Below are 15,105 nucleotides of genomic sequence, written 5' to 3'. Positions count from 1 at the left end.
GGGCTGAGACCGCAGCCGAGCGCTATTCAGCCCCGAGAACAATGTCTGGCAGCTCGCGAGTAATTTAAACCAGCTAAAAACAGCCGAGCCTGGGTATGAATCATGACCCATCCGTGTTTGCTTCAGCCTTTCGACTTGCCTGAAATCAGCACAGCCTCTACTGGCAAGCAACCAGCTCCCTGGAGAATAAGCAATAAACAACATTTTAAAGGACTTTTCTTCCACAAGGGCTTTGCCTGTGTGAATTCCGACAAAAAGCCGATTCCCAAAAGTGTGCATCTGAGGCAGGGGGATGTGCAGCCCTCTGGAAGACCTGTAACATTCATCAAAGAAACCCCAAATATAGAAATATTACACAGGAACAGAGATGATGTGGGCTTTTTTCGTGGCTGAGACTTCTTCTGAGAGTGCCGTACCATTATACCACGGCGTTACAGATCTGCTTTTTGAAGTAGCACTGGAAAAAATACTCCCACTCTGTTTCTCTGGAAAGGAAAAGCAAGATCCTCCAGGATAGTAAATGGGGCCGGTTCCATTGAGGTCAGTAGAATAAACCCAGTTCATAGCAGCTGGGAATCTGAACATAATACATGGGGTGGCAGAGCTGGATCACGCTGTGCAGCTGAGGGGTGGGGGTGACGGACCAAAGCACCAGCTAATGACTCGAGATACCTGGTTTTTGCCCCTCACCTGCCACCAGCCCACTGAGAGAACCTGAGACGTCTATTTGGTCCTTCATGGCTGGTGGCAATGCCGTTCATAAAGTGCTTTACCATGTAACTGACTTCTAGGAAATCTCAGTGTTATCTAAGAAATAAAGCTCCAGGAGCACATGATGCAGGCAAAAACCAGAACCAGCCTATAGACAGGAACAAGGAGAAAGGTTTGTATTAGCTATAGGGTGTGGGCACGTGTCGGCATCTGGCTGCTCCACCCACCGAAGAAGGGTCTGGCCAGGTACGAATGCCAGAGCAGCCTCCTTCAAAGCATGGCATAAGGATCTACCAAAAAGCTGTCCAAAGGGCAGGGCACCACTGGGTCCCACCGCCGGCCCCTGGACATGCTCATAGCCCGGTCCTGAAACAAACCCCGCTCTGTGACAGGGGAGGAAGGTCTTGCATGGGGACCTCCTGTGGCTGAGGGTGTTGTCCCAAAACCAGGGTTCACAGAATGTCAGGGATTGGAAAAGACCTCGAAAGATCATCCAGTCCAATCCCCCTGGCAGAGCAGGAACACCCAGATGAGGTTACACAGGAAGGTGTCCAGGCGGGTTTTGAATGTCTCCAGAGAAGGGGACTCCACAACCCCCCTGGGCAGCCTGGGCCAGTGTCAGTCACCCTCACTGAGAAGTTTCTTCTCAAATTTAGATGGAACCTCCTGTGTTCCAGTTTGTACCCATTACTCCTTGTCCTATCATTGATTGTCACCGAAAAGAGCCTGGCTCCATCCTCGTGACACTCACCCTTTACATATTTATAAACATTAATGAGGTCACCCCTCAGTCTCCTCCAAGCTAAAGAGCCCCAGCTCCCTCAGCCTTTCCTCACATGGGAGATGCTCCACTCCCTTCATCATCTTCACTACCCTGCGCTGGACTCTCTCCAGCAGTTCCCTGTCCTTGAACTGAGGGGCCCAGAACTGGACACAATATTCCAGGTGTGGTCTCAATTCTTTCCCTGATGTTCCCCAGTTCCTTGTGTTCCCTCAGTGTTCCTGGTGTCCCTCAGTCCTTTCCCTGGTGTGCACGCAAATGGGCCAAATCTACACACAGAGACGAGATTTTCTTTATTACAGAGCTGCACAAGTCTGGATGCTGGAGTAAAGCCAGCACACCAGGAACAAAAGAACAGCCATTACATACAAAATCTTATCACTACTCAGGGCAGTCCTAAAGAGCTGGTTACACATTTGCATATTGTTTACATAATCATTTTAGTGTATAATGAGCAACATTCAGCTAAAGGACACTTTAGCCAGCAAACTCGACATGTGTGTTGGAACAAGACCTAACTGATCGTGCAGGCTTCAAAATGTCAAAAGCTGCAAGGTGAGTAGACTCCATAGTTTCTGATTAGGTGTTCTGCAAGTCACGCTTTGTTAGAGGAGCAGACTGACCTAAAACTGAGAGGATTTACAGATCTTTAGGTTAGCAATTGCTGGCAGGATTAATTCTTTTAAGTGGCAGTGAGTCGAAGAGGGATTTGCATTGTGCTTGTAGGATGCTCAAACCCATTTGCCATTACACCCGCAGCCACTGCCCATGCAATAACATATTTTAGATGGCAGTGCAGCCCATAAACAGCCGGTAACACCCGGGGAGGTGCGGAGGCTGCGAGTGCACAGCTTAACCCCGGGAAGCTGAATACACGGGATAGAAGGAAAAGTTGCAACAAACTCAAGGGCGCTGGAGGTGACGCTGCTCCAGCAACGCCAGCGCCCGCCGGGCCCGGGGGGCTCCGCAAGTGCTCGGTGGCGGGCGGATGATTTGCACCCCCTTGTTCCCGGCCACGGGGCGGGACCGCGACTGAGAGCCGGACTGGGAGCAGGGGCCGGATCGGGGCGGCCGCTCCCCGCCTAGCGCCGCGGGGCAGGCAGGGTCGCGGGGCGGAGCCTAGCACCAGACTCCACTCCCATTGGCTATCGGGCCGCAAGGGTGCCCCTGTTGACGTGGCGACCCCCGCTCCCATTGGCTGGGACGCGGGGTGGGGGCGTGGCGGCGGGGGCGGTGGCGGCCGCCGGTCGGTAGGTGCGGGTTATGGGTGCTGGTTCGGGTCCCGGTCCCGGTTCCTGGGGCGGCGGGGGGTCCGAGGAGCAACGCCGGGTGCTGCGGGGGCTGTGCTCGGGGGTCCCGGGGGGCGACGGGGGGGGAAGCGGGTGGGTTTGGCCTTGGCCACCCGTCCCCGTTACCCGCGGGGCGGTGCGTGCGTGTTTCCAAGTCCGTGGCATCCCCGGGGAGCGGGGCCCCCTCAGCTTCACTGCCGTTATCTGCTGTTATTTTTGGTTAATCCGACGTGTTTTTCCAGCTGCGGAAAGGCTTTTTGGGCAGAAAGGATGCAAGAAAATGAGAAAAAAAAAAAAATCAAAATTCAGATCCCATAGGCCTGAAAGGCAAGAGCGGTGTGGTTTTGCCCCAAAACAACAACAAAAAAAAACCGCCTCCCCAGCAAAACCAGGTGGGAGATGGAAACTCTATCAGTGTCAGCTGCTGTTGTTGAAGTCCCCAGCCAAGTGACACGCAGGGGCTGTGGGACATCACTCACAGGACAGAGCCGTGGTTGTGCACTGGGTTCTGTGCAGGCTTTGGCAGGAAATTTGCTTTTGGTGATGGAAAAACGTCTGGGGATCGCATTTCCTGAGAGGTCCCCATGGACCTTCCTCTGTTGAAATGAATGAAAGAGCCACTGTCTGCATCCGTTATCTAAAAAACTGGTCGCAGGTCCTGTTTCTGTGCCACCCCATCGCTGGCGACAACATTGAGGGATCGGGTGGTTTCTGGCTGCTTTCTGGTGTTTTTAAGGCCGGTGGAAAGTCTCCGCTGTGCCTAAAGCCGTGGTTGTACGTCCCTCTTCAGAGCCGTGTCTGTCCTGCCTGAGGATTTGGGCTTCTTCCCATCGTGAGGGTTAATCATGATGCGTCCCCACCGCTGGCAACCTGACCTCTGAATTTTTGTGTTTTTGTTGGAAAATGGTGAGAAATCTGCTTTTCTAGATGCTCTTGTAGTTGGGAGGTGCAGTAAGCGGCATTAGCATTTTCAGTCGGTTTTTCAGTACGACTTTCTGCCTGGTCATTCTGCGTACGGGATGTGTGCGACTCCCCCACCCAGTTTGCGCCCAATTTCCCGCTGAAATTAATTGAAATTAGAGACTTCTGAAAACCCAGTGAAATCACTGGTGGCCCTTTGAATAGCCTTACAGATTCTGAAATAAGCAGGTTTCCTGGTTTCTCTTTAGCTTCCAATTAGCTTCTGAAGATTTAATAAACCTGTGAACCAGCATTTGCTCTTTTTTTAAAAGACTGATGGCATAATGGAAATATACATCACCGCACGCTGCGTCCATAAGATCGATAAATAACCTTGGAAGTTCAGAATAGTTCAGCCTTTGCGCTCCTGCATACAGTTACAAAAATAACAAATGGGTTCTGACCCGTAATTTTTTAATGTTGTTTAACATGTGCTTTTCATGTTTAAAGTCAAACTTATATATGTTTTTTATAGTTATATTCACTGGGCTGGCTGACTCATGACTCAGGCCACTAAATCTGATGCAGACAGTGATGTTCATCATCACTTTGAATTTAATGTGTCATCTTCTTAAAAATAAAGAGGTACCAAGGTTGACCGTTATTTACTGCACGTTCAGTTCAAAACTTTTGAGTCTGATTTGGTGCCATGTTAATAGATATTTTTTAAAATCACTACCCAAGCAAGGCATTTATGTCCTAAGCTATGGGTGTCCCGTGTTATCCTTTCTGTTAAGATTTGTATTTACTGGATCGTTTTTGGATGCGCAGCACTGCCGGTACATGCAAGGAGGGATTAGAGCTGGTGAGACACTCGTTCATGTTGGGATAATTAGTGGTGTTCTCTGCTGAATCACCTGCTTCTTGTCGCAAAGCGCCTGAAATGATGAATTTGGAGCAACCTCTTAAGCTGTGAAATGGATCCAGGAATTTAATATGTGATACCTTACAGTTTGTCACCCCGGTGGCTTTTTGCTCATTAAGTTTTGGTTGGAAGAGGAAGAATCCAACTGGTGAGGCCCTGGCTTTCAAAGCTGATAAACAAATATATCTCAGGGGATTTTCTGGGCATTTAAATCACCTGTAAGATGGATTTGGCATCTGATTCACTAATACTCACTTGCCTGACTGCCTGAACAAAACTAATTCAGAGGGACCAAAGGAGTTGGTGAAGGCTAATAGGTAACGGGGGGCTCCCTCCTGGAGCTCGGGGGATCTCTGGCCTTAAAAATCCATATGATGGGTCTGTGAAGAAGTGGCACACACGCTGTGTGGGAAACACATAAGGGTTCATGACCGGTTTGGGATACTCTTCCCATCAGCATCAGAAATCTGCCTTCTGTTAGACAAGATGTATATGCTTACATGTATTTTGGTGATATATTGTTGTATAATATGTAGAGAATTCAGCAGGGGTGGGCTTATCAGTTGTGTTAATTGCAATTTCCACGCCTTTCTGTTTGGATACACAGCCTTTTTTTGGGGGGAGAAAAAGAGAACAATACCATCGATTTTAGGATGGCTTGATGTGCGCGGGGTTGTATTTGGCAGCGATTTAAGCGATCGAGGGGGCGAGTCCAGGTGTCAGCCCAGGGACACGGTTTGCGGGGAGGGCTGGGGGACCCCGGCCGTCCCTCGCCCGCTCCGCAGCTGCTGCCGTGCTCCATGTGGCAGCGGGGCTCGGGCAGGGAGGGATGACGGCAGCTGCGGGTTGTGCCTGGGATTCGGTCACCCCTGGAGACCCAGCGCGTCCTCCCAGCCTCTTTGTTCGCCTGCCCGTGGGAAATCCTGTGTCGCTGGAGGGGTGGGTCGTGAAACACGATCGTGACAAAAGAGCTGAGGGAGGGCGTGAGTATCGACTTGTTTCCTACTTCCAAGTATTGTTTGGGAATACTTTCTTTCCTCTTTTTTTTTCAATTTATTTTTAAGTTGGGTTTGCTGGCCCCTCCATCACTAGCGTGGCAAACCACTGTGCCTAATGCCAGCGCCCTACTTGGGGCTGGAGTTGGTGGAATTCAGTATTCCCAGGGACGCCCACCTGTGACCGACACGTGGGGGTTTTGGCAACGCCAGTTTGCGGGGAGCCCGCGAGGTGTAATTTGTGTTAAGAGTATTTCTGAGTCCTGCTAGCTTGGTGAACACAAGCAGAGGTGCTCAGCTGCAACCGGTGTTCACAAAACAAGGTCCTCTCTGCGCCGTGTTTGGCCGCTGTGATTTGAGTTGTTGCTTGAATTGCTGGAGAGAGTGCAGAGGAAGCAATGAAGCTGGTGAAGGGTCTGGAGCACAAGTGTGATGAGGAGCAGCTGAGGGAACTGGGGCTGTTCAGCCTGGAGAAAAGGAGGCTGAGGGGAGACCTTATCACTGTCTGCAACTGCCTGAAAGGAGGTTGTAGCATGGAGGGTGTTGGTCTCTTCTCCCAAGTAGCAAGTGACAGGACAAGAGGAAATGGCCTCAGGTTGCAGCAGGTGAAGTTTAGATCTGAAATTAGGAAAAATTTAGTCACTGAAAGGATCATCAGGCACTGGAACAGGCTGCCCAGGGAAGTGGTGGAGTCACCATCCCTGGAGGGGTTTAAAAGGCGTTTAGACGAGGTTCTTAGGGACACGGGTTAGTGCCAGAGTTGGGTTATGGTTGGACTCGATGATCCTGAGGGTCTCTTCCAACCAAAATGATTCTGTGATTGTCCCGCTGCAGCTCCTCCCCTGAGCCCAGCATGGGCAGCTGTGGTGGTGCAGCATCCCCGTACCTGGAGCACCCAGAGCTCAGGCTTCAAGAGTAACATCTCATGTTAGAAGGATTCACAGCAAGATGCAAATGGGCTTGACTGTACGGCACGCTTGAAGATGTGTCATCGGTTGAGCAAGTATTTCCATTAATTAATTTCACAAAGAGTTAATTGCATTAATTGAGGTAGATGCTGTGGAGCTAAGAGCCAAGTTTGGATTTTAGAGCCTCCTACCTCCCGCTCTCATTTTTTATAAGCACTTCTCACTTCTGGGTGGTTTCATAGAATCATAGAACATCCTGAGTTGGAGGGACCCACAAGGGTCATCGAGTGCAACTCCTGTCCCTGCACAGGACAACCCCACAGTTCACACCCTGTGTCTGAGGGTGTTGTCTGGTCTTTTCTTGAATATTGACAGGCCTTTCCATTTCAAGGTTTTGAGTTTGTCTCTTAAAAAAGCCTCAACTTTCCACCTTAGCAGCCTTCAGGGTGCATCCGCACTAATGGGTGTTTACGTCCTGGCTAACGATGTCTCATTTGGGCCCAGAAACCTGATGGTGTGCACACTGTTTGTGAGTTTGGCCATTAATTCAGGAGACAGTTACACCATATTGACAAGGTATAAAGCACAGGTTTGTTAGCATAGCAGCCAGAGCTTGAATTAGGTTTTCCCCATCTGTCACGTCCTCGAAACCAGAAAGTACTTCTCAGACACAAAGGCTGGTTTGTTGCTTCCTCTGTCCCACTTTGATGCACTAAGATGCAATTTTATGATTTTTGGGGTCTGACCCAAACATGTTTAAGTTCTTCATTGTTAGACATACCCAGTTTCTTTAGCTGGCATGGAGATGAGTGGGGATGTCAAGTTGCCGCTACTGTGTGTTGTGTGTTTCAGAGAGCCTGAGTCTCAGCATCATCTTGCGGAAGAAGTTCTGACCCGATGGCCGTGGATGTGAGGAAATCACCTTCTGAAGCCTCCCTGAGCGCGGAGATCGAGGGCAATGGAAGGTGGGACTGTACAGAGGTGGAGACAGACTACCCGGAGCTCGCAGACAGCCTGCGACGGCTGCTGGGGACAGGGGAGGCCAGACCCTGCCCGCAGGGGACAGGCAGCGTGGCAGTGAGCGGACGTGGTCACCTCATTGATGATGTCACCCAGGGAGGCTCAAGCCACCGCCAAGAGGTGTTGTCAGCATCCACACACAGGTTTCCCAGAGCACGAGCAGGCCTCTCGGAGGCAGAGACGTTAATTTATAGAGGTGACGACGATGTCGATGTGCTTTGTCACGTCAGCCGCCGGTTCCTCTCCTCTGGAGAGCCACAGGTGAGGGGTGGCGTGTACAGGTGCTGCTGCGTCACCGGGGGTCCCAGGTGAGGTGGGCACTCGTTTGTCTGGATTGTCCTAGCAAGGACTTTCTTCCTGCTCTGGCCAAGCACGCCCACCCCAGCCCCGGGCTAAGCGGTGCGGTGGGAAAGGGTTTGGCCTCCAATACCTGTGCCATTGCATTCATTCCCGAATTGCTGCCATGGAGATGGGAAGTTGCTTGGGACGGGGTTCTTAAAATAAGTGCCTCTTGCTGACAAATTACTTGTGCAGCACCCCCAGCCCTTGGGACGCCTTTCTTTAAAAGCAAGCCCCACCGGGCAGCTGCGTGCTGCCCCACAGACAGAGCAGAGCTCCCCTTCCAGCCTCTCCTCACAGCAGGGCCAGCGCTGGGCTTTTAGCTCCGTGTCCCGGCACAAAGGAGCCTTTTGTCTGCATGCTGTGCTTCATTTCACGTGTCTCTCTCTCTCCCTTTTCCCCCCCTGTCCTCAAGCAGGTGAAGGCATCGGGCTGCTGGGAGCCCACGTCCAGCCCTCCCAGCCGGCACAGCTCGGCAGAGGAGAACATCCTTGCGGGCAGGTGGAGCCGAAGGCTGGGAGCTCAGTCCCCATTGTGCTCCACCCCGGAGCTCCTGCGGCCCCAAACGCCCCCCAGCCCCACAAGCACCCTGCGGAGCCGCTCTGCGTCGAGCTTCTCTGCTCTGTCTTCAGAAGAAAACGGCCTCTCCAAAGAGCCGTCCCGAAGCTTGCTGGCCAGCACAGACGTGCCTTCTCCTACGGCCACTGCCACCCGGGACCCATGCCGCCGGTGGGGTGCGGCAGAACAGGGGGTGCTGCGGACACACAAGCCCTTCCGTCCTCTGCTGGATGGCCGCACGACCGCAGAGCGCATCAGGGAGATGTCGTCCTACCAAGCCGATTACTGGGCATGTGCCATCCCGGATTCGTTACCCCCCTCTCCAGACCGTAGTTCACCCCACTGGAACCCCAATAAAGAGTACGAGGACTTGCTGGATTATGCTTATCCACTGAAGCCAAGGTACAAGCTGGGAAAGATGCCGGAGCCTTTCCTGCACGACTCGGGAATAGGTTTGGACAGCTTTTCTGTTTCCCCCGAGGGGACATTGAGGTCCACCAGCATCTACGGCCGAGGTGGGCAGTCCTGGGGCAGCAGGGAGAATGGATGTTGGGGGTTGCTGACCCCTGCAGAGAGGTTCTCCAACACAGAGCCTGGAAAGAGAGGCTGCTCAGGAGGTGGCTCATACCGTGAACATTTACCTATTGCAAAAGCATCCTCTGCAAAGAGTGAATCCTACTGTGAATATTTACCTATTACAAAAGCATCCTCTGCAAAGAGTGAATCCTCTCGTCCTTCTAGAGGTTTTGTGAAGGATGTAACGACAGAGTCAGTGGGGACAGATCCACCTGGCCGCCCTGCTGCGGGTGGGAGAAGCTGCTTTACCAGGGGGAGCCCCTTGCCAAGCTGCAAAGGGCAGGCGGAAAGCACTAATAGGTTTTTACCTACAACAGGGGTGCTCCCCCTGAGGAAAGAGTGGGAGGGTGACGAAGAATTCCTCTCCCTGCCTCCGAGACTGCGGGAGCTGGAAAGGCTGGCTCAGTTTTTGTCCAATATTTCCTTCACTGTAAGGACGCCCGGGCACGACCACCGAAACCTTCCACGTCACAGCGACAGCAGGCAGCCCCCTTCATCTGAATTGGCTCGTTTTGGAGAAGCGGGTGGCAGGGGTGAAAGGGGGAGTATTGGGGGTTACTCTGTGCTGTGGCACCCCTGCAGCTCTCGAAAGCCCAGTGGGGAAAACACTGAGTCGTGTGACCGGATCCATAGGGATCCTCTGCGGGGGCTTCACCTACAGACCAGCCTGGGGGACGCATTTGAGGGGACGTACCGAGAAGAACTGCGGGTCAAGAAGAAGAGCCAACAGAATGAGTCCCTTGCCCAGTGCATTAAGGTAGGTTGAGACCAGAAATAAAGTTTATTATGAGAAGATCTCGCATGAAATGTGCCTGTGTTTATGGCACAATTAAGGCTTCCCCTTCTGCAGGGTGTTTGGTGCCTGGCAGCTGGCAGTGATTTATGCAGAGGGGCTCACCGGAGCAGAGAATTTACTCTGATGGAGCAAGAGCCCGTCTTGCTTTTCCAGGGCTCAGCACCATGGGGCTGGGCTTGGTGGAAACATGGCACTCAGCTTCCCCCAGCCCACCCGTCCTGCAGTGCCCTTCAGCCTCACTCATCTTCCCTGGCCTGGGTCCTGCTTAAGGATATGATAAGGCCAGGCAGAACTGGTGGGATTTCTGTGAAGAATTACCTGATTCTTTTATGAATTTTCATTTTTGGGGTGAGCGATGCCTCGTGGCCATCCTGCCGCCAGTGCTGTGCTCACCAGCCAGCAGTGATTGCTCCCTGCCTTCCCCTCCATCTTCCTCCCCAAGCTGATTTAGAAGTGATGCTGGGCTGTTTGCAAGGGAGTCATTGTTCTCATGCACATAGCTGCAAACACCAGTGCAACTAATTCCCCCTCTTGCAGGGGAATAACTCTGCTGATGTAAAAAGGGTCAGCGTTAGGATGTATCTGTCGCCCCACATCGCGGTGCCAGGGAGAAGCAGCTCAGCTCTGTGGCAAAACCCCCATCCCCGAGGAGCCGGAGCAGGGCTGGAGTCTGGTTTCCGTGAGAGCAGAGGCCCCTGGGTCTTGTGCAGCATCTTACAAAAATAATCCCTTACCGAGACGCTTTAAAAATAAATGAAAGCGCTTAATTGAACGAGACAAGCCCCGGGGGAAAAGCAACTGCAAATTAACCGCCTGGCTCTGGCGAGGTGGTGGAAGCAACCCGTGTCCTTCAGCCCGGCTGCCGCTGGCTCCCAACACCGTTCCATAGCGACCATTTCGTGGTGACCCTCAACTCCTGCCACACGGTGGCTTTGGGGTGTATTTAGGGGTTTAATTGGCTTTTTTCCTTCTTTTTTTCCTTTCTTTTTTTCTGTCAGCCCTTGGTTTCCTAAGCTGAGGGATGTTCGTGTGCCAAGGGGAGGTGGATGCCGCCAACCCTGCGATGGGAGAGCAGGAGGGAGCAGGTGCTTTCTCAAACGCCGCTGCCTCACCTACCGCTGTCCCCGCCATAACGTTATTACAGAAATAGCTCAGTAACCCCTCTTGTGCTTCGTTAAGTAGATGTTTTGCTGCCAGCTGGAAGAGCTAATTCGTTGGCTGTACAATGTCGCAGACATCACCGACAGCTGGGTCCCAGCCTCGCCGGACACCGAGAGCGTGAAGGCATCGCTGCACCGCTGCTTGGTGGGTATCGCTGCTGGCTTTTCATCCCCTTCCCTGGTGCTGTGGGCAGCAACTGGTGTGAGATAACTCCAGTTTGGAGCAAACTGCTCCGTGGGCTACCTGCGCAGCTTCCAAAAACAAAAACAACCCTACTAAGTGGCCCCTTCCCCTTCCCCTTCCCCTTCCCCTTCCCCTTCCCCTTCCCCTTCCCCTTCCCACTCTCCCTCTCCCTCTCCTCCCTCCCCTCCCCTCCCCTCCCCTCCCCTCCCCTCGTCTCTTCCCCTCCCCTCCCCTCCCCTCCCCTCCCCTCCCCTCCCCTCCCCTCCCCTCGTCTCTTCCCCTCCCCTCCCCTCGTCTCTTCCCCTCCCCTCCCCTCGTCTCTTCCCCTCCCCTCGTCTCTTCCCCTCCCCTCGTCTCTTCCCCTCCCCTCCCCTCCCCTCGTCTCTTCCCCTCCCCTCCCCTCCCCTCCCCTCCCCTCCCCTCCCCTCCCCTCCCCTCCTCTCCTCTCCTCTCCCCTCCTCTCCCCTCCCCTCTCCTCCCTCCCCTCCCCTCCCCTCCCCTCGTCTCTTCCCCTCCCCTCGTCTCTTCCCCTCCCCTCCCCTCGTCTCTTCCCCTCCCCTCCCCTCCCCTCCCCTCCCCTCCCCTCCCCTCCCCTCCCCTCCCCTCCCCTCCCCTCCCCTCCCCTCCCCTCCCCTCCTCTTCTCTTCTCTTCTCTTCTCTTCTCTTCTTCTCCTCTTCTCTTCTTTCTCCCCCCTCTTCTCCCCTCTTCTCTTCTTTCTCCCCTCTTCTTCTTCTCCCCTCTCCCTCTCTTTCCCTTCCCAGGAGTTCAGGAAAGACGTGGCTGACCACCGGAGCCTGACGGAGAGCGTGCTGGAGCGGGGAGAAGCTCTCCTCGACTGCATGGCGTCCAATTCGCCAGGTGAGGAGGAGCACTTGAGCGGGGCTGGTCCTGGAGGCAGCTGGTGATGGTGGCCGTAGCCTCTGTCCCCCAAAATCCCTGGCCTCTCGTGTGTGGGGGCGCAGAAGCAGTGGGCAATTTGCTGTTCAGCAGCTGTATGAGAACAAAAAGGCTTTTACATCTCAGTTTCTGCTGGGGGGCCTGGGGGTGACTTGGAGGGCTGAAGCCATGACCCCTGAGCGCTGACAGCTGCACCGTGCCTCGACCCTTGCCTTGCGCTGTGCCATCCCCAGTGGGTCGTGGGGGCAGTTCTGCCTCTTTCGAGTCCCTTCTTAGGTTTTCATCCTAAACATAGAGTGGAGGAGGTGATTTTCACATCCTGCTTGCAGTCGGTGCACTTCAGGGGTGGGTATTGGCAGCCGATTTGGGGGACGGCCCAGCCTGGTCGGTTGGGCGGCACACGTGGAGCAGTCGCTCTGGTGATTTGGTGCATCCCGCACATGGAATCTCTAAAGGGCAGGCGGGGTCTGCAGTCACCAAGGGGTGTTAGTGGTCGAGTGCTGCATTTGGGACTGTGTAAAAGCCTGTCCCAAAGGTTTCCTTTGGGAGCCTCTGTTTCTGTGTCTTCACTCTTCACCTGGAGCCTCTTAGGTCGCCTCCCAATCCCACAAAACTCTGCATCACAACTTGGGTGGGATGAAGATCAGCCTGTTGATTTCTAACACTTGATTTCTTTCAAAAATCTGCCCGGGCGAGTGGAACTCTCTCTTATTGCTCTTAAAGGGGTTGTATTGACACCTTACTACCGTCTCCGTCACACGTTTTGTTTTCCAGCTCTGAAAGACACGCTGGGCCTGATCGCAAAACAGTCAGAGGAGCTGGAAACCCGCGCGGAGCACCTGTACGAGTCCGCTCTGGCTGCCGCGGGTCCTGCGCAGGGCCAGGGCGCGATGGAGGGCGAGGGGGCGCAGCAGGCGGCTGCTCAGTGGGTAAGTGTGGGGGGAGAGAAGGGGGCAAACCAGCCTTTTTGTGGCAGGGGGAGGAGGGCAGAAGCATAGGGAGAAAAACACCCAAATAGCAAACACTATACGTCAGGCTTTGTTATTGTTTCTTGTAATCTGATGTTTGCAAAGCCTGAAAGGAGAAGAAAGTGAGGGGGAGCCCAAAACCATCTTTAAATGTGTGTCAGGGGAAGAGCCGCGCGTTGGTGAAGCAGCTGATGAAACCCAAGAGCACCAGGGGAGCCATGGCAGCTCCTGGGAGGAGCAGGCAGGTCACTGCCACTCAGATGGAGGGGACATCAGCAGTGTGGCACAGACACTGTTCTACCAACACCACCTGGACGGCAGCGGGAAGATGAGAAAAGGGGGATTTTTTTGGTTGGTTGGGTTGTTTTTCAGGTTTGGTTTTGTTTTCTCAGAGAAGAAAATCCTGCTTGGCACATTATGCTGGGAAAAGGAAGGAGGTGAACTCAGGGGTAAAATCCGGGCTGGAAAACTTGTTTACTGATTTCTTGAACATCTTCCGTCAAATAAAAGCACAGAGACGCGCGTGTTGCAGGAGTGCGAGCGTGGAGGGGGCTGTGGGCGCTCACAGCAGCGTAAGCGGGGTCAGCTCTGTGCTGCCCCTCAGCCCTTCACGCTGTGTTTTGGAAGCACTATAAATCTGTGTCTGTACAAAACCATTGTGTGTGTTAGCAAGGTGCAGGAAGGTTCTTAAAAGTTTCTGAGGGCCACAAGGTAGGAATTTAGGAACAGCAGGATAACCTCAGCCCCCTTCCTCACCACCCTGTTAGCTCAGAATGTTGATTTCTCCATGTCCCACTCCCCCCACACCTTAAAAATTTGGAGTTGCAAAGGGGAAAAGTTATGTCCAGTACTTACAACATGAGTAACAATATCTTATGTATTGCATTTTTTTTTTTTTAATTGCTAAATATACATAGCTATATTCTTCTCACAAGCATACGTGGAGGTGATTTAAGTATGGCAAGGGGGTTTTATTTGTTGGATTGCAGCCTCTGCACAGTAGCAAACCTCCGATTTTTATTTCAGGTGCTGCCTGTGTCAGAGCTGGGCTTTGTAAGCCAGGCTCGGGATGGCTGAGAAGAACCACAGGAAAAACCAAACCACCACCGTCACCTCCAGCAGATGCCAAATACGAGCCATGGCTGTTTGGAGTGAGCCAGCCCGGCTGACTTCAGGTTGTGGGTTTTTTTCACTTGAGGAAGGCGAGCTGTACAGCAGCTATTTGGCTGCTGGGATGTCTGGTTAATAGTGCTGACTGCCTTGGGGAATTTTGCGTGTGAGGAATGAACAGCTGGCCTTTTTTTATTTTATTTGTTTTTTTTAATGTAGCTTTTTTATTGAAGTGGCTTCTTCCATGTATTAGCAAAAACGTCAAGGACACAGTTTTTTAACCGAGTAATCCATAGTGTGCCGTGCAACTCACTTCTAAGTAAAGCCGTGTGACTTCAATAGCCGTGTTCTCATGTTTTGCTTACGCTCTTCAAAAATAGGTGCTAGAAGCCAAGAAGTGAGCAACTCCTCCTGGGTCTTGGGAGAAAACAGCACTCTTGTTTATGATCACCATTCCCTGCTGAAGTGCAGCCTGTTTAACTTTCGGTTTTCTTACGCATAAACACAGAGAGCCAATATGCTTTACGAAGCTTTATAAAATAACCGAGTACACTCGGGGAAGAACCAGGTTATGCATAAACTGCTGTTATGAGTTATTTGCTGTGCTGCGCTGGTTTCCTCGGGTGAAGAATTGACTTTGCCCTCCTACAGCTAGTGCAGCCCCAAAACATGCAGTGATGGTTTCCAGCCCCTTTCTGCTACAGAAAAGGGCGTCTCTGAAGCAGCATAACAAGGTAAGTGGCTAAAAAGTTACAGCTATTACAGACTATTGGTTCTTGGCTTTAATTAACCTTTAAACTAAATGATTATCATCTTGTTCTCATGTGGAATGCAACATTTCCTCCTATTCTTGTGACCAGAACGAAGTGCAGTTTCCATACTGCTCAAGGTGAAAGCATAAACTGAAGTGACAAATAATTCACTGGGCTTTGGTACTGCCATCCTCCGCATCCTCAGATTAAAGGGCAGTTATTTTTCTTGTCACGT

General features: G+C 52.6%; 1 protein-coding gene across 4 annotated transcripts; it reads left to right on the top strand.

The window, feature by feature from the left end:
• The first annotated feature begins 2,699 nt into the window (after positions 1–2,699).
• CEP68 (centrosomal protein 68) lies at positions 2,700–14,457 on the top strand. 4 transcript variants are annotated; one of them, XM_065834547.2, is made up of 7 exons: positions 2,700–2,742; positions 7,362–7,790; positions 8,284–9,759; positions 10,981–11,103; positions 11,905–12,001; positions 12,815–12,969; positions 14,035–14,457. In XM_065834547.2, exons 2-7 carry the CDS (start codon positions 7,407–7,409, stop codon positions 14,083–14,085), a joined length of 2,286 nt encoding a protein of 761 aa, XP_065690619.1. In that variant the 5' UTR covers positions 2,700–2,742; positions 7,362–7,406; the 3' UTR covers positions 14,086–14,457. The 4 variants fall into 4 exon arrangements, with proteins under 4 accessions (XP_065690619.1, XP_071661820.1, XP_071661819.1 ...); XM_071805718.1 differs by lacking the exon at positions 2,700–2,742 and adding an exon at positions 3,057–3,687; XM_071805717.1 differs by lacking the exon at positions 2,700–2,742 and adding an exon at positions 6,436–6,604.
• Positions 14,458–15,105: the final 648 nt, after the last annotated feature.

The sequence above is a fragment of the Patagioenas fasciata genome, chromosome 3, assembly GCF_037038585.1.
Source record: "Patagioenas fasciata isolate bPatFas1 chromosome 3, bPatFas1.hap1, whole genome shotgun sequence".
Classification (NCBI taxonomy): Eukaryota; Metazoa; Chordata; class Aves; order Columbiformes; family Columbidae; genus Patagioenas; species Patagioenas fasciata.
This window is presented reverse-complemented; position numbering and strand designations above follow the sequence as displayed.